The sequence below is a fragment of the Rhinatrema bivittatum genome, chromosome 15 (assembly GCF_901001135.1).
Source record: "Rhinatrema bivittatum chromosome 15, aRhiBiv1.1, whole genome shotgun sequence".
NCBI classification, from domain to species: Eukaryota; Metazoa; Chordata; class Amphibia; order Gymnophiona; family Rhinatrematidae; genus Rhinatrema; species Rhinatrema bivittatum.
This window is the reverse complement of record NC_042629.1, coordinates 76,809,592-76,828,579: the sequence shown is the minus strand read 5'-3', so window position 1 is coordinate 76,828,579 and position 18,988 is coordinate 76,809,592. Positions and strand designations below refer to the sequence as shown.

At 52.2% G+C, this 18,988-nt stretch overlaps 1 protein-coding gene across 4 annotated transcripts in view; it reads right to left on the bottom strand.

The window, feature by feature from the left end:
- Positions 1–18,988, bottom strand: part of NOC2L (NOC2 like nucleolar associated transcriptional repressor) — a 58,532-nt gene that overhangs the window by 16,841 nt on the left and 22,703 nt on the right. The window contains exons 11-16 of one of the 4 annotated variants that reach the window (XM_029579231.1): positions 18,691–18,830; positions 18,194–18,305; positions 16,824–16,937; positions 12,876–12,977; positions 10,505–10,648; positions 6,027–6,140 (exon numbers count right to left, since the gene is read on the bottom strand). In XM_029579231.1, coding sequence (XP_029435091.1) covers positions 6,027–6,140; positions 10,505–10,648; positions 12,876–12,977; positions 16,824–16,937; positions 18,194–18,305; positions 18,691–18,830 — 726 coding nt within the window. The remainder of the gene's footprint in view (positions 1–6,026; positions 6,141–10,504; positions 10,649–12,875; positions 12,978–16,823; positions 16,938–18,193; positions 18,306–18,690; positions 18,831–18,988) is intronic. The other 3 variants (XM_029579234.1, XM_029579233.1, XM_029579235.1) reach the window with 3 other exon arrangements.

Sequence of the window (18,988 nt, the reverse complement as noted above, 5' to 3'; positions counted from 1 at the left end):
AGAAAGCTGGAAGCTCCACTGATTGGTTGACATGAAAAGCAGAGACCACTTTCGGTAGAAAGAAAGGCACTGTTTGTAAAGAAACCCCCGAATCCGAAATCCACAAGAACGGTTCCCAACAAGAAAGAGCTTGGAGCTCAGATACTCTACAAGCAGACGTAATAGCAACCAGAAAGATAACTTTCAAAGTAAGGTCCTTCAGGGTTATCCTCTTCAAAGGCTCAAAGGGAGCTGAGACCAGAGCTTTGATCACTAAATTCAAATTCCAAGACGGGCAAGGATGTCTCACCGGAGGCTGCAAATGCTTGGCGCCCCGTAGAAAACGAACCACATCCGGATGCGCCGCCAAAGCCACACCATGAATGGTACCACGTAAACAGCCAAGCACTGCGACTTGAACCCTTAGGGACAAACCCTTGGCTAGCCTGTTTTGAAGAAAACCGAGAATATCTGACACAGACGCTCTTAGTGGGAGCTACCTCCCGCTCTAGACACCACGACTAAAAATCCTCCAAACTTTAACATACGCTAGGTTGGTAGACGTCTTACGCGAGTTCAGCAGCATCGCCACCACAGCCGGAGAATAACCTTTACGACTCAAGCGGCGCCTTTCAAAAGCCATGCCGAGAGACAAAAGCGTTCTACTTCTTCCATACATACGGGACCTTGATGCAGTAGATCCGGAAGATGTGGAAACTGCAGAGGTCCCGCTTGCGCCAGGTTTAGGAGATCCGCAAACCAAGGACATCTCGGCCACTCCGGAGCTACCAAAATTACCTCAGTTGGATGGAGCTCTATGCGCCGAATTACCTTGCCGATCAGTGGCCAAGGCGGAAAGATGTACAGCAGGACCCCTGAGGGCCAGGGAAGCACCCCTTCTGCCCCTGTCTCTCTGCGCCGTCCGTAGAACAGTGGGCTTTGCCATTCCGAAACGTCGCCATGAGGTCCATGCTGGGCGTGCCCCATTCCTCGCAGATGAGATGAAAGGCCGCGTCTGCCAACTCCCACTCCCCGGGATCGAGGCACTGTCGGCTGAAAAAGTCTGCCTGCACATTGTCCACACCGGCTATGTGGGACGCTGCGATGATCACCACATGCTGCTCCGCCCAGCTGACTAGCCTCTACCGCCACCGGTTGACCCTTGGTTCCCCCCTGGCGGTTGATATATGCTACCGTGGTCGCATTGTCCGACAGAACTCTGACTGCCCTCCCCTGAAGAAGAGGACCAAACACCTGAGCGCCAACTGTACTGCCAGAGTCTCTAGCCAGATGATCGACCATTGGGACTTCTCGGGCAACCAGCATCCCTGAACAGACTTTCCCCTGCAGACTGCCCCCCAACTGGAGAGGCTGGTATCCGTTGTAACCACTGTCCAGTCTGGAACTTCCAGGGGAACTCCATGGGAAAGATTGTCCATGACCAGCCACCAATTGATACTGGCCCACGCTGCATCCAGAAGTGGAAGAGGAAGGTAAAATAGCTCCGAGACTGGATTCCAATGGGAGAACAATGCAGATTATAAGGGCCGCATAGGAGCAAAAGCCCAAGGTACCAGTTCCAAGGTGGAAGTCATCGAGCCGAGCACCTGCAAGTAATCCCGAACTCTGGGAGGACTCTTGATTAAGAATCCCCGGACTTGGGCTTGTAGCTTGACAATGTGGTCTGTAGAGAGAAATACCCTGCCTTGCTGCGTGTCGAGTATCGCCCCCAAATATTCCAGGGACTGCAAGGGCACAAGTCTGCTCTTGGACAGATTGATCACCCAGCCCAACAACTGTAGGAGCTGGAGAACCCTGTGACCTGCTCTCTGCACGAGGTCAGCCGACTTTGCATGAATCAACCAGTCATCCAGATAGGGATGCACCAGATGTCCTTCCCTCCGAAGCTGAGCCGCTACCACCACCATTATTTTGGTGAACGTCCGAGGAGCTGTGGTCAGACCGAAGGGAAGAGCTTGGAACTGAAAGTGCTGGCCCAGGATTGCGAAGCGAAGAAAGCTCTGGTGAGCCGGTCTTATGCCGATATGTAGATATGCCTCTGTGAGATCTAGGGACGCCAGGAACTCCCCTTTTCTGACCAAGGCAATGACCGAGCGAAGAGTTTCCATGTGAAACTGTGGTACTCTGAGGCATCTGTTTACAGACTTTAGATCCAGAATGGGCCGGAACGCATCCTCCTTCTTCGGAACTATGAAGTAAATGGAGTATCGATCCTTCCTTCTTGCCCCTACGGGTACGGGAACAATGGCCTCTAGCTGCAGAAGACGCTGCAAAGTGTCCTGAATCTCCTGATGTTTGGTCGCATATCCGCATGGAGAGACTAGAAACCGGTCCCGAGGGCGCCGTGCAAAATCTAAAGCGTAGCCTTGTTTTATCACAGCGAGTACCCAATTAATCCGTTGTGATCTTGGTCCATTCCTCGAAATATAGGAACAGTCTGCCCCCCCACCGCCGGCACAGAGGAATGGACCGGCGCCCCTTCATTGTGAAGATTTGGACCCCGGGGTGGATGGAGCCGCTCCCGCTCTTCCGAATCTGCGGCCAGAAAAAGGCGGGGACCAGGCCTGTTGCTTCGGTTGTGCTGGCCGAAAGGAGGAGGTAGGCATTTTAGCCGGTTGATATCGCCGATTCCCCCGGAATCTGGCTCTAGAAGGAACCCCGAGGCCAAGGCCTGTGCTCCGGCAACCTATGAACTTTATTTTCGCCCAAAGATTGAATCATATCCTCCAAGACCTTGCCAAACAGCAATTTTCCTTTAAATGGCATAGAGCCCAGCTGTGCTTTGGAGGACATGTCTGCTGACCAATGCCGTATCCACAACAGTCGACAAGCCGACCTCGACGACATCCTTAACAAGTCATGAAACGCATCAGCACAGTAAGCCACGGAGGATGCTAACCAACTCGCCTGAGTGGCTTCCTCCTGCGAAAAACCTGCACTGGCCTGTAATTGTTGCACCCAACGGGGACTTGCCCTTATTGCAAAGTTGCTGCACATAGCTGCCCTGACTCCCAGGGTGGAGACTTCAAAAATTCTCTTAAGCTGGACCTCCAACTTCCAGTCCTGCAGGTCCTTAAGTGCCGTTACTCCTGTAACAGGGATCGTGGTCTTCTTGGTGACAGAGGATACGTCTGCGTCAACCTTGGGTACCCACAGCATCTCTAAAGCATCCTCTGGCAGAGGATATAGCTTATCCATGGCCTTTCCCACTTTCAACCCCAGCTCCGGGGTATCCCACTCCCGGAACAGCAAGTCTGTAGCTGAGAATTGAAAAGGGAAGGCAGTTGCTGGACCTCTCAGGCCCAACAAGACAGGATCCATCTTACCTAACTTAACCTCTTCGGGAGGACTCTCAATGCCCAGCTCCGCCAGGACAGCAGCAATAAGAGGAGCAGGCTCGTCCTTACGAAACAGGCGAACTACCTTGGTGTCATCCCCCTCCGCAGCCTGTGGCTGCAGATCAGGATCTGCATCCACCCCCTGCGGAGGAGAAGGCTGTGGATCCGGTTCCTCTGGATCGGTATCCGGCTGCGGAACCCCCGTACGGAGTGAGCGCTTAGGAAGAGACGGTCCCTTCTCGCCTCGAGGTTTAGCACGCTTCCTGGCATGAGACTTGGCCCCTCCAGCGGCGACTTTGTCTGCCGTGCGCCTCTCGCCTGACTTCCGAGCTTTAAATGCCTTATGAAGTAGTAATGCAAACTCAGACAAAAAAAAGAAGAGGAGGAGGAATCCGAGACCCCCTCAGGGTCATCCGCCGTAGCGGGGGAATCCGGCTGCAAAGGCTCCCTATCAGCAGGAAACCTCCGCTGCGGAGACAGAGGAGGTGGTAGCAACCCCTCCCCCATGGCAGCCTGAGTTGCACAGCTGAAGGACTGCAAGATGGCTTCCGTTCCCACGCTGAGCGGGAACGGATCGATTCCAGCCCGCACAGGATCAGCTGCAGCTGCCGAAGCGCGGGCAGACCTGGCATTTGCCATGTTTTTAATTTTAGAACCGCCAGAGGAACACCCCCCCCCCCCCGGCAAACATGCCGAACAAAGTCCCTCACGCGAGAGACGTGCACGAGGCGGCTCGCGGCATCGGAAGAGAGGAAAAAAAAGAAAACGGCGACACAAAAACCGCCCGAAACCGACCCCTCCCCCCCCTCCTCGAAATGCAGCAAAAATACCGGGAGGAGAGAGAGAGCCAACCCGCTGAGCAACATGAAAGTAAAAACAAAAGTTAGAATTGTTTTTTTTTCCAAACCTTGCCCCGGCAGTGGTCCACGGTGCTGATCCTCAGGGTGGAGTGGGCTCCCCGTAATCGCACCCAAGCTGCCACAGAAAAAGTGAGGGTCCTCAACCCTGGCTTGCAGCTGCCTCAGACCAGCAGGGGATGGCCCTGCTAGGGCCTGCCGACCCCCCCTGGGAGGTTGACCACACTGTTCTAAATTACAAGCCCTAAGTTTCACCTTTTTTTTTTTTCCCCCAATTAGCAAAGTTAAGGCAATCACTAACAAACAAAGAGATAGAAAGAAAAATCCCCTAACTCTGACTAACTTTCCTAAGAAAACTATTCTCGCAGCCCGGACTGTAGGCCTTGCACCCTTTCCACCTGCCGGACTGTAGGTGGTACCATCCTATGTAAGGAGGAGTTTGATTTAAAAACTTCTCTGTCTCCATCTGCTGAGGGGGGCAAAACCCAGGAGTCTGGACTGATCCGGGGACGTACAGGGAACTTACATTGAAGTGTCTGACTTTGGGGCAAACTGTGATTGTTATACAGTTTCATTGCTAATATAACAGAAAGCTGATGTATTTTGGATTTTCATACAAGTTCAACATTTGTCATACCCTGGAGCTAATGTGAAACTTCCCCATGAAAAGTGTAAAATATGATTTAAGAGATCGCACTGATGTGTATGATGTTCCCCTGGAGAAGCAGAGTGTTCAGCAAAACTAGGGAGCTGCTAGGGCAATGTTGTTAATCCTGTGCTTTTTTGTGACTGTATCTAACCTTACGCCATTGCTTTCAGGAGCGCAGTCTGGCATTGCTTATCTCGGCAGATCAGGGGGTGTAGGGAGTGCTTTGCGCGGCAGATCCTCTCGGGAAGATAGCCTGCAAGATACTGATCTCATGTAGGAGGTGCTGCTACGCAGTGAGCGCCTGATCTGAACTCCAGCCAATGCTCCTGTCTGCACCCACCTAGGCTCTCCCCAGCACTGCATGCAAACCGTCCAGGACCTTGCAGCAGAGCTGCAGAGCGGGCTGCCCCTGGTAACCTGGACTGCAATGCCCCGCACACTGCCAGCCCACGAGAAACAGAAGCGGCCGCGGATAACCACCCGTGCCTGCCGTCTCTTGGCAGAGCTTTTCAGCCCAATACAACTGGCAGGTGGGGCCAGCCAGTGAGGCACAGAAAGATGAAAGGTCATGGTGGGATCCCTTGCCATCCCCTTGGGGTTCGATTGCGAGGGGAGAGGAACACAGCTGCTGGTGGAAGAGCCGAGTGCACACAGAAATCCTTTCAGCGGTGGACTCAATTATCTTTCCTTTTTCCGTCAGTCCCTGATAATCTGCCTCTCTTAATGAAGGAGATAAGTAGCCCCTCCTCTGCCATGCAGGCACCATTAGGGCTCTTAGCGGCTCTTCCACCGCTGCCGCGGGCTTAATTAGCAGAGCCCAGCCAGGAGACGAGAGAGCAAGGGCTTTCTAGTCTTCAATTATTTACCTTCAGCCACAAAGCTCTGCCCCTCCCCGGCCTGCACTTCAGTCCAGACAGGTGAGAGAGAGAGTGCCAACCGCCACCCAGGGACTAGTCAGGCCCCTACCGGCCCACACATGCCACCAACAGAGGAGACGCTCCCCAGGCCACAAGCATGTCAGGGCCTGCACTTAACTGTTTAAAATCTTTACAAATGCAGTGAACAGGAGCTAAAAAAAAAAATCCCATCACGGCCAGAGAAGCAAAAAAAAAGAGAGAGAGAGAGACTGTGCGCAAACATGGGGTGCAGGGATTATGGAAGCAGGAGACGCGCCAGCCTTACCCGCTCCTTGCCACTGATCTCCAGCTGAATCTCCTTCTCACGCAACTTCCGCCAGTGGCTGTAATACTTTGCCAGTGGGGTCCCATCTTCCTTCTCCTGCTTCTCCCACTGCTCCTAGGAGACAAACAAGATATGCAGGAGAATGCTGAAAGTTCATGGGATAGTCAGGTTTTCGGATACCTAGAAAAGAGCATGCACGCTTCACAACTTACTCGTGGCCAACACTACCCTGCTCAATGGCCCAATAATAGCAAACTAGTAAAGCCTACACAAGAGGCTTGGGAAAGACCTGCGTAAACCGCCAGGCTACCAAGGATCATCCCCAAAAATCATTTCAGGGAGAAACCCAACCCAGACAGCTAGGCAGACTCCAAAGAGCGCAGCGCCATGCAGCATCGCATACTCACAGATGCAGTGGATGTGCTCCTGCAAAGCTGACAGATCGCAATACCACTGCCCATTAGCCAATGGCCGAGCACTTAGCCCTGTGGCCCTTTTAATTTTCTGATAAAATCGTCGTGATTCTAAGCCTTTGTTAGCCACAATTAATGATGGTGCTATCAGGCACCAGCAGAGAGCCCCAGAGATGAGGGGAGGCAATACCTGACAACACAGGGCCCTCTGGATGCCAGCAAAATATTAACCTGTTTTATTTAATTACCACAATATAAATTCAGCAGCTATGGGGGACTCCAAGACAAGCATTCAGAGAACTAAGCCTAGCTGGGAAACCTTGCAGAGCAATGCAACAGCAACCTCCGCAATACGGAGTTGGCCAGTTTGTCAGCGAACTGGCAGCCAGCAGCTCTCAAGAATACTTAGGTTTTGTAGAAATATAATGTTTTATTCAGCAATGTAAGTATAGTATTCTTGTGCGTGTTTGGCGCATAACATTTTAGCGACCACGAAGGGACCCAGCAGCGGCTGTGGCCACCGTGCATTGTGCAGTCTTGCGTCTGAATCTGCTGGACAGGCTCAGACATCAATTGGCTTCTCGTCTGAAGGAAGTTACCCAGATAAAGAATTCTGGGTGTCTGACTATTGAGAAGGGAGACCCCGAGACAGGAGAGAGAGAGAGTGCTCGCACCACGGTGCTAAGAGAAAGACAGATCTGGGTGTCTATTGAGAAGGGATACCCCGAGACAGGAGAGAGAGAGAGTGCTCGCTCCACGGCACTAAGAGAAAGACAGATCTGGGTGTCTATTGAGAAGGGATACCCCGAGACAGGAGAGAGAGAGAGTGCTCGCACCACGGCGCTAAGAGAAAGACAGATCTGGGTGTCTATTGAGAAGGGATACCCCGAGACAGGAGAGAGAGAGAGTGCTCGCACCACGGCGCTAAGAGAAAGACAGATCTGGGTGTCTATTGAGAAGGGATACCCCGAGACAGAGGAGAGAGAGAGAGAGAGAGAGAGAGAGAGAGAGAGAGTGCTCGCACCACGGCGCTAAGAGAAAGACAGATCTGGATGGAAGTAGAATTTTTGTTGTTTGCAAGTAAAAGATTTTCTTTGGCCAGTTGTAGATAAAAGTGCACTATTTATTCTGATTTGCTGTGGGATGCCCACTCAGTTTTAGATTCTTTCTAGTTTTCTTAATGAAAGCTCGTTAGGAGTGATTCTGGTTCGTTTGCCTGTAGATTTGTTAATACATACAAAGAGGTTCAAGACAGCAACAGTTACTGCTTTGTTGTAAGTCCTTGCCTTGCTTGCAGGGCTGAGAGATTACATAGAGGAACGTAAGAAGGGACAGCACTGCTTGGAATGGGATTTTCTGTTCATGTCGGATTGCTGCCCTGGTGTAATGCATCGCAGTGAGTGAGGATCACAGCTCAATCTCAAGTTACCAGAGCCAAGGAAGTTTCACAACTTGAAAGGACACCGGGAGCTGGAGAGTTAACTGTGTTGGAAGATAAGAGGAAGGGAGAACTGGTTTAAATGAACTGCTTTTTCTGTTTGAAAGTTATCAACTAACTGATGAGAAATTAAAGTTGTGGAGAAATAAGATGATTTTTATAGAAAGTGAATTTAATTTAGTAGATTGTTTAAGAAAGTTTGGTTTGGTCGGCTTTCTCTTGATGGCTAGCATTGAATTTGGACATAAACTAATAAGGTATGGTTTCTTTAAACGATGGGTAAATAAATACTTGCATGTGAGTTAGATAAGGAAGGTGAATGGCTCTGATCAAGGAATAGAGAGAGAACAGCTCTTGTCAATTTTCTCTGCACCCTGCTCCAAGTACACAGAGCTGTACTCGGCAGAGAGAACATACGAAGATGCCATGCTGGGTCAGACCAAGGGTCCATCAAGCCCAACAGAGGCCAAACCAGGCCACAAGAACCTGGCAAGTACCCAAACACTAAGAAGATCCCATGCTACTGATGCAATTAATAGCAGTGGCTATTCCCTAAGTAAACTTAGGGCATTCCTCTCCCGCTGCTAAGTCTTCTGATTCACCGCTGTGATTATACAGGAAAAGGTCCAAAGCGAGCTGTACCTCCGGCCACAGAATCAGAAGCAATTCCCACTGGGGTCAGCCTGAGCCAGAAAAGCTTACTTTCCTAAAAGCAGCTCAAGCATGTTCATTTTTTCTTTCATCAAAGTTGCTTGAGATTTAATTTCATACATGTTTTGCAGGCAGCACAATTCAGCGATGCCCCATGTCACAAATAGGTTCCCATCCATGCTGGTGGCGAGCTCTGATGGCCCGGCACGCAAGAAAATGGTTGCGCCCCTCATTACCACTAATGAGAGCAGAGACATTCCAGGACAGTAAGAGGCTTTCGGAAGAGCTTATACTAAATCAGGTGCTCTTCCTTCCATCCCATCTCTGCTTTGCTGCATTGTACTCTGCTTGGCAGCATGGGGCGGCTTCACACCCGACACATCCCACCGCCGCTCTTGCCCATAGCAAAACCCTGCAAACTAAAGTGGCAACTAAGGATTGCAGGGTGTGCCACAGTCCCACCCTATCTCCTGGCTGCTCCTCGGGGGTGCAGCTCAAGGCCTGCAGCCCTGGAATGTGCTAGCTATTTCTATTTCCAAGCCTCCTCCGTACCCCATATGCGGCATACGGAGGACGGGGAAGCTCACAACGCGGACAGAGCCCTCTCTGCAGCTGGTGCGCCTCTCGCCTTCCTTTCCCCGCGCAGCTCATGCTCGGGTGCTGAAGTCCCGCTGTGGTGCCAGAGTGTCTATAGACAAAAGCTTGGCACACGGAGAGGAAGATTTATGTTTCTAGTACCTTTCCTCCTCTTCCATTAAAATATTTATTAAGGCACTAATCCTCGCTGCATCGGGCTCGGTTTAGAAATGGCTGGCACCGGCTGCAAGAAGAGTCACCGCAAATAGATTTTGTAATTATCGTTTTGCGCCTGTGGCAGCACAAGAGACAGAGAGACCTTGTTCACGCTGGACTGCCCGAGGCGCTCTCTTCTCACACCGTGACAGGAAGTCTGCCAGGGGGCACGAGGTCAGAATCAGGCACCCACAGCCGGACCGGAACAAAAGCTCATATCCCCCCTGCCGGCTGCCGTCCCCTCCACCTCACTGTTTCTGTGAAGGCTGCAGTCTCTCTCTCTACTGTAAAATGTTTTGGGAGACATGCAGAGGAACAGAACTGCTGTTAAATAAATAAAATCAAATTATGTGTTTCTCCTTTTAAGGAAACGGAAGCACGTCTGAGGCTCTTACACAAAAAAGTTGTGAAACACCCTCAGTCTCTTCTCTGCTATGAAAGATGAAACTAAAGCATTGCAAGAAAGCTACACATTCTTCCTGTCCCTCGTGCCCTTCCTTCTCTCCCCATGCTGTGTGCCAGATAGCACTACAGGCCCTCTGCATCAGCCCCTGTAACTGCAGAGCCCTCAGCCTAGAACAGAACCTGTGACTGCAGTGATCCGACGTCTCCCAGCGCTGGCAGCGAGAGATGTCCCTAAGCACTGCAGAGCCCTCAGCCTAGAACAGAACCTGTGACTGCAGTGATCCGACGTCTCCCAGCGCTGGCAGCGAGAGATGTCCCTAAGCACTGCAGCCCCTGCTACTGCTTTCTGGAGGGGGTGACCTTACCCCAAGGCCCACTAAATGCAGCACTCCTGGAAGGGAACTGTCAGCTTATCCAAAGTTACAGCATAGTTTATTAATTTAGGGGAATGGGGGACTTTTCTTGGTAGATGCCTGATCGCTGGATTTTAAATAGCTCTCTATTTCAGGGTTATTAGTCTTGTTCTCCCCCAGCAAGTCACAGTTTATCAGTCAGTTGGCAATAGTGCATGAAATCGGATATGAAAGGGTTAATGCATATTGGAGGGTTCAGATGATGTCTGATCTGCTTGCAGAACAGAAGGGGGATGTGTCTGTGTGCTCCCCGTGCTGCGTAATGCAGGCAGCACCCCCAGCACCCTCCAGCCCCATGACCCCTTCCCTCAGAGGCTGGAGGAGTCTGTCTGTCTTTCCAGGAAGTGGAATCCGTGTTAGACTCACCACAGCCTCCCTGTGGGCGACGCTGAAGGCGGCTCTCTGACGTTTGCTGGCAATATGCACTGAATTTTCCTGTATCTTCTCCAGCAGCTGCCGGATCTGCTTGCAGTAATTGGCTATTTTACAATACTTCAGAAAAGCTTTGAGCTGTGAGAAGGAGGCAAGGAGAAAGGGGGGGAAGGGTATTAGAAACCGCCCAAATACTTATCAGCAGCCCCCAAACAGCAGTAGTACAGACACTAAAAAGTGGACACTAGAGAGGAGATGAGAAAGTTCCCATGACCATTTAGTAGGCGCTAAACCCAGCCCTGCACCTGGAATCTGCTTATTTTCTGGAAGGACGACCCCTACGGAAAGCCCTTCTGTCTGCTACAGAGAGAGGCAAAGGTGCAATCGCAGGCCAGGACATGAACAAGAAACGAGAGACCCGCAGCTTCAGTCCTGGGGTGAACCTAACCGGCAGCGAAGCACAAAAACAAGGGGCTCTGCCAGAACTCCCCCAGCAGGGAAGAGAGTGCAGCTGTTTACACATCTGCGGCAGGCCCGCGGGAAGGCTGGCTAATCCTGCACAGCCAGCATCACAAAGGAGCGTTTCAGAGGAAAGTCCCAGCTGGGAGGAGAGGGGAGCGTTAGGGACAGAGGCAGCTCCTCAATCACAGGCCAACATCCTCCAGCGAAAGGTGTGCCGCATCGAAGAAACCGTTTCACTGTCCAGAGACCTACACCCTCCCTGGCCCAGAAGGTCTGCGCTTCTTCAGAATAAAAACACTCAAACCATGACATCCCAGACTTGTGGCCTCCAGGTTGTATTTACCTGGAATCCCTCTCTAACTGGAGAAAATGCATGAAAGTTAAGCATTTTTCAACACGACCTCAGCTGAGAGGACTTTAGATCACAGGAGGAAGACAGGACTTGTCCTCATCGTGAGAAGGGTCTGCAGCCCACTCCATCTCTCTCCTCCCTGACAATGCTGTCCAAACCCCAGAGAGAGAGGTTTGCAGGAAGCAAGAGATCTCAGTTTGTAAAGCTGCCTGACCTCTGAGCCCTCCTCCGACTGTAGCGAACGCCAGGGTTAGAGGAGAAAGAACTGTCACTCAGCCCTAACCCCACCATTTATTCCAGTTCCAGTGAATATCACTTGCGGCAAGATCTCTCGGTGTACAGATGCTGTTTGCACAGGAGAAAGACTCTGGCTCTCTTCCTGCACGCACAGGACACAACCTTCTGACACCAGGATGGAAAGCGCTTTGCATCCTTATGACGACATCAGGGCACACAGTGCACAGGCCTGGGGCTTATGGATCCCTGGAGCCACTGAATCTCTCCTTTACAGCAGTGGGGCCAGTTAACTGGATGTTCGGTACTGAACGACGGCCAACAGTAGAGCTCTGTCACAAGCGAGCAACCGCAGAGTCCGCCCAGGAAACTTTGACCCTTCTCAGAGAAGCAGCCAACGAAGTACTGGTTACAGGGGGAACTGCTCAGATCTCCAAAATCTTCTTTTCAACTGCGGCCTCTGAAATTTGGGGAACTTGGTAGAACACCCGCAGAGAGAAAGCAAGGCCGGCAGAACAGGAGAGTTTAAAGGCACAGTACTTTAATTAAATTCTTTGAAAACTGTGCAGGGGCTAACTGAAGGTGGGAGCCCGAGACCCCCAGGACCACCTTCAGCGGGCAGTTACGGGGTCCCTCAACCCTCTGCTCCTGAGCCTCAAATACCAGGGGGGGGGGGTGGCCCCACCAGAACCTAACAACCCCCTGGAAGGCTAAAGGGGAAGCCAGCTAAAAGAGCAAAAAACCTGAGCCCTCACTAACCATCAGGACCTAACTCCGAAGCCTGACCAAAAAAACCCAAATCCTGACAGAAACCACCTCTTCCACCTGCTGGAGACAGAAGAACACTGACAGACTCTAGGGGGCACCTCAGGGGTATACGACAGAGTCTCCGCCTGCTGGAGGGGAGGTAAAACCCAGGAGTCTGGGCTGATCCGGGTACGTACAGGGAATTTAGATTTCCTTCAGTGCCAGTGAGGAAGCAGCCGCAGCTCACATTTCACCCAGGTCAGCCCCAAAAAGCTGATCCAGTCCTGCTTCTGTCCTATTGCAGCTGCCTCCCCTCCTGTGTGCTGTAACTGAAGACGGGTGCATCTCCCCCGAGTCAGAGGGACTGCAGAAGCCGGGTCTCTCTCAGGATCCTGGCAGATTGCAGCATCCTGTACATCCTCCTTCATTAAGTCAACTTCCGCATGCAGGGCCACCTACCTGCAGCCACAGTCCTACCATCACTTTGGATCAAGGCCAGAAGATTAAGCCCCCCCCACACACCCCATAGTTCCTCGTGTTTGATGCATCAATTTGTGCAAAGCCCCTTACCTGCAGGACTGCTGGCAGGACCAGCTCTGGGAAGCCAATCGTATGGGCCTGGCTGTGGAGGTATTCCAGCATCAGATCATACAACTGCTCGATAAGCCCATCCTAGGACAAAACACAGTCATTGCTGGGTTACAGGCAGAGTGAGGGCTGCGGTGTGTTGCCAGGTTCTGACGTACTATGGCCTCACATTCTGATGCATTGATTATTGTATTGGGCATTAACGAGCATTTACTGACAGTCGGCTGGTGGGGGTGGGGTGGGAAGGGGGCAGGAGCGTGACCATAGAAATAATTTCGTGTCAGTAAAAGCTTCCAGTGCCTCCAGCGCTGGGGGCTCAGAGGCTGTGCAAGGCTGCAGCACCTGGGAGTCAGGGGCTATGCCTGCATGCTGAAAGGAAAATTGGTTCTTACCTGCTAATTTTTGTTTCTGAAGTACCACGGATCAGTCCAGACAAGCGGGTTCATGCATCCCTAGCAGCAGCTGGAGGCAGAGAATAAAAACACTGAGGTACTGCTGCATAACCCAGAGCGCCACCTGCAGTCCCTCAGTATTGACCTGTTCCCAAGCCAGGATGCCTACTCCAACAAACCCCAATGTAGCTGGGGTGAGCAGAGCCCTCTTAACCTGACAGAACGCACATCTGGAACTATGTACACTTCTCATTGCTATGAAAATATCACAAAGCAGCTCAGCAACATCCAGAAGCGAGGACGGGTCTCTGGACTGATCCGTGGTACTTCAGGAAGGAAAGTTAGCAGATAAGAAAACTATTTTCCTTTCCTGTTCATACTCCGGATCAGTCCAGACAAGTGGGATGTGCCCCAGCCCCTCTACACTGCGCAGGAACTCAAGAGACCCGCACGCAGCACACTTTCCCCAAAAGACACCTCCTCCAGCGCCCGCACATCCAATGTTTGGGTAAAAGAGGGAGGCGAATACCACGTCGTCAGACAACACGAGGCCGCCCCTCCGGCACTTCCCGGCCCTTACAGACGTAAGCCGAAACTATCGTCTCCTTCAACCTCTGCACAGGGCAAAAAAATGACCCGATCTCCGAAAGGGATTCGCCACCTTGAGATCTGGCAAAAGAACTCTGTGCCCATCCAGAAGGGAAGCTCCCTCGCCATAGGAGCATCCGCAGACAAATTCGGAAAGGCCGGTAACGCGATCGTCTGGATAAGGTGAAAGGAGGAAGCCTCCCTATGCAAAAAAAGGAACTGAATTCAGATTCCATGCTGGACAAATCTTCTGAACGTTTTGCCCCTTTGAGGAAAGGGACCACATCTGGGGGAGACGCCAAGAGTCTTCTCTAAATCCTACCTCGAAAGTAACCTAAGGCTGCCACCTGAGCCCAAGGGGAATTATAGGCCAAACTATAAGCCAAACTGCTTAAAAAAAAAACAAAAAAAAACCTAGAGTCCACTTTCAAAGGCTGCACCTTGTTCTGTAAACACCAAGATTCAAAGCCTGCCCACACTCGGACATGAGCCAAAATCGTGGAAGGCTGCCTTGCCCGAAGCAAAAGTCGCAATCACAGGCTCCGAATATGGAAAGCCAAGCTGCTAGACAGATGTGATCCGGTCCCCGGCACAACAGCCCTGGCAGATGGGAAAATCAAACAGAACCGTGACCCGCCAGACAAAGGTGGTCCACAAACCACGGCCGGCGCACGCCACCTACGAGAGGCAGCGGTGGAAACATGTACAGCAAGAGGCGTGGCAGCCACAGGTGAACGGGAGCGTTGACGCTCTCCAATCCTATCTCCCCTGATCCGGCTTCATGAGGCCCACCGCCGTCTGCCCCGGATACAGACGAGGAAGTCCGCCTGCACGCTGTGCTCGCCGGCTACAGGGAAGCCGCTACTCTTGCCAGATGTTTCTCCGCCCCAACAGAAAGCTCTTGCACCTCCAGCGCTACCAGACTCCTCCTCCTTCTGCCCTGGCGGTTAATATTTGCCACTGACGTAGCACTCTCTGAGAACACGCGCACCGCACCGTCTCGAACGAGGGGGAGAGACTCCAGTAAGGCTCTGCGCACTGCCCTGGTTCCCAGGTCGCCTCCTCTAAAGCCACTGCCCTGGGCAGATTTTCCTTCACACATCACCCCCCCCCCCCCACCAGAGAGGCTGGCATCCGTGGTCACCACCACCGGCACCCAGTCGGGCACTTCCCGATCCATCCCCATTCTCGAGATTGAGCCAAAAGTGCCACCAGGAGAAAGTGAAACTGGCATCCTCTGGCAATGGCAAATGAAGCTGAAATTCCCCTGAAAGCGGATTCCAACAGGGTAACAGCATCCTCTGCAGCGGGCACCGCCAGACGCAACAGCCGAAGGACCTGACTCCACTCCATAGTCAAACACCTTCCCCAGCTGGATACTCAAGCATGCCCTCAGATATTCTAACGACTGGGTCCACTTTAAATGGCTCCTGCCACATTCGTCAACCAGTCCAATGAATCCAGGACCTGCCAGAACCACAGGAGTGAGCAACATAAGAACATAAGATATGCCATACTGGGTCAGACCAAGGGTCCATCAAGCCCAGCATCCAGGTCTGCACCTCTACCATCTGCAGGAGACAGAGAAATACTGAGAGACTGCAGGTCTGCCCCTCTACCATCTGCTGCAGACAGAGAAATACTGAGAGACTGCAGGTCTGCCCCTCTACCATCTGCTGCAGACAGAGAAATACTGAGGGACTGCAGGTCTGCACCTCTACCATCTTCTGGAGTCAGAGAAATACTGAGGGACTGCAGGTCTGCACCTCTACCATCTGCTGGAGACAGAGAAATACTGAGGGACTGCAGGTCTGCCCCTCTACCATCTGCTGGAGACAGAGAAATACTGAGAGACTGCAGGTCTGCACCTCTACCATCTGCTGGAGACCGAGAAATACTGAGGGACTGCAGGTTATGTAGCAAAGCCTCAAAGTTTTGTTCTCTGCCTCCATCTGCTGGTAGGGATGCAAAACCCACTTGTCTGGACTGATCTGGGGTACAAACAGGAAAGAACACAATCTCCGCATGCTAAGTCCAGCTTTGCACAAAATGACCACAGCAGAATGTGTCTCAGATAAAAAGTTGAGCTGTCAGTAAAAAAAAAAAAAATATATATATATTTTTATGAGCTGGGAGCACAGTTTGAGGCTGGCCCAGTAGAGCACATGCAAAATCCCGAATTCAATCCCCAAGTCTGGTCTTCCAGTAGGGATACTGAGGAGGGCAGTGTTCGCAGAGGGTGACAGCTGCTAGCAGGATTGCATGCCCCCGGCGCTAGACTGTCACTGCAATACGAAGGTTAAATATGCTGGGGGCGAGATATAAAATAAGGGAAACAGCCCCCCTATGTGAATGAGGCTCATGGTACCAAATCCCAGCCCTGGACCACAGTAAAACTATCAGCTGGCACTAGAGACTGTGAAAGCTGCCTTCCCTATACCCCCATCCTTTTCTCTGGGCCCATCAGGAGAGGAATACAGGGCCCAGGTCAGCTAAAAGCAGCAGCAGCAGAGTCTGCGGGCCCTTTCTGTGCTCGCATGGCATCATGCACGCTAATCCTGAAAGAGAAACCGCCCGCTACTCCCTGGCCATTGCCAGTCTACACAAGTTCACTTGGAAAACCAGTGAGCAACTGGCTTGGTGCAGTCAGAAAATAACTTGCACGGGCTCCCTCTCTCTGTGCAGCTCACGTAAGCTTGCACAGAGCCCCAGGTCAATCGCAACGTTTCCTGCTTCTCTCCACTGCCCCAGGTACAAGCTAAAATTGTAAGCTCTTTGGGGAAGAGACTTGCTGTTATGCCCCAGCTCAGTAATTACACATCCTGGCAGGGCAATCAGTCAATAAGCACTCGTGAACGAGACATCCCCAGCACACCGAGCTCTCTGGTGATGCGAGATGCACATTTCAGGACAGGAAGGCGGGTCTGAGCCTGCAGGGACCATTCCTCACCCGGAAAACTTTCTCCTGCAGGTTGGCACTGGACAGCTTCAGGATGACAGAGAAGTTGATGGGTCTCACGCTGATGCGTCCTGGCCTTTTATTGAAGTCCACCTGCTGGAAGATCTATGAGACAGGATCAGGAAAAGAGGGAATTAGAAGCAATGCAAAAATCAAGAGGAGGAGACTCAGCCCGTTAAGCCTGCTTGCCCGAGCAGGGTCTCTTCCTGCTCCTGCGACTTGCTGCAGCAGGGACTGTGTAAAAGGGCAGGGTGCTGCTACCTCCCTGCCCACAGAGTCTCCTGCACCTGCGAGTCAGGAGTGGGGTAAACGAGGAGTCAGGTGCTGTGGAAGGGACACTGCTGCCAGCTCCGGTCTGCAGAAACAGCGGATGTGGTGTGGGACTGGCGGAGACCAGAGGAAGTTTAGGGTGCTGCAGCAGCCCGATACACCCCTTATCTCCAAAGCAGAGGAGGAGGAAGGATGTGTGAACGGCAGGTAGCGGCTGCACAAGGCAGAAGGCGTGTGGGGGCTAGAAGGGAGGATGTTAACATGACACGGGCTCAGAGGATGTGGTCTGCGAAGGACATTTCATGCAGCTTCCTTCCGCAGGGTCAGATTAGAACCAGCGTTTCAGTCTCAGCAACCGCAAAGCCTCCCTCCCACCACTGGGAGCTGGCTCCAAGCACCCGCTCTCATGCAGCCAAAACCACAGCACCAGCAACAGAAAGAGGAGAGGCAGAGGCTGGCTGTGCAGTGTCCCGGGGGCCATCTGTCCGTCCCCACCTCTGCAGAGGCTGGCTCAGGAGGTGGGGGATGGGAGCCACGGTGCATACTGTCCAGCACCTGCAGGCACCACCTCTTCCATTTTCCACTGTCAATGCTGCTTTTAGATCCTAGTCGGGCTGCAAGCAGATCTTTTTATTTTTATTTTATTTTTAAGCTTGCAGTTCTCCTGTAGCCCAGTCAGAACCAGAGCATCAGGAGACTTCATTCAGAACCATCCAGGGATTTTGTTTTTACCTGTACCAAATTCCCAATGCAGCCAGGCTGGTCCCACGTGCCAGAGCTGATGATCCTGACACCTTCTCACTAGGGGCTGAGAGAGACACCTCTGCAGCAGCCCCCCGCATGGCACCGCTGTAGCCTGGCTCTCAAGGGATAGGGGACAATCATAATTCCGCTCCCAAAAGCGCCAGACAGGCAGCTCCCTCCTTTATCTATAAAGGGCCATTATTAGGCCAGTCTCATCGGGGCGACTGACCACTTACAACCGTGGCGTTTCAAAACCTGCTTCCCTATAAAAACCAGAGAAAGGTGTCCGTGCATGGCAGGGCTGGGGGAGAAGGGGGTGAGAGAGTGACCTCTGGCGCCCATCCTACCTCCAGGATGAAGGGCAGCAGTGGGATGAAGGTTCGGGTGCTCTCCGAGAGCAGCATTAGCGCCCGGATGCAGTGCATTCTCAGCGGATAAAACCGAGCTGTTGGAACGAGCCTAGGACAAAACAAACACACACCGGCATCACATCTCTTCTTCACCCTTGCATTCAGACAGAGCAGTACTGAAAGCTGAGGACGGGCACCGTTCCCAGCGCTGCTCTGATTTCCCTGTTATTCAATGGGAATGTGCACGCCTGGGAGGAAGACAGGAGGCAGCTCTGGCACTGTGCAGCAGAGAGAGATCCTGGGAGCCTCAGGGATACGGTGGCAATCCCCTCCCTGGCAGGAAAGCAGTGAAACACTGCCCTCCACTGCTCAGCACAGAATCAGCATTCACCAGGGCCTTGTTACAAGCACTTTCCTTGAATTATTCTGCTCGTTTTGGAAGCCTCTTTTTCTCTCTGCAGCTTCTTCCCAAATCCCTTCATCCACACACTTACTTAATGCAGCCAATAAGGACTTGAACCAAGGGGTAAATGAGGGGCGTCAGCACTTCACTGGGGTGGAGGGTGCTCAGGACCCGGCACCAGAGGTACAGGCAATGAATGTACTGCCAGTTATAGACAGACTGGTAGGAGCCCTGCAGAACAGAGAGAGAGAGGAGAGTGAGGCTGCAGCAGGCGCCAGGATTCATTCAGTCACCTCGCTGGAGCGCAGCAGCGCACGTGTGCGTGAGAGGCTTCACACTGCCAGAGTTTTAAGCAGAGGTTAGTGAATTAGGTTTATTATCAAGGCAAT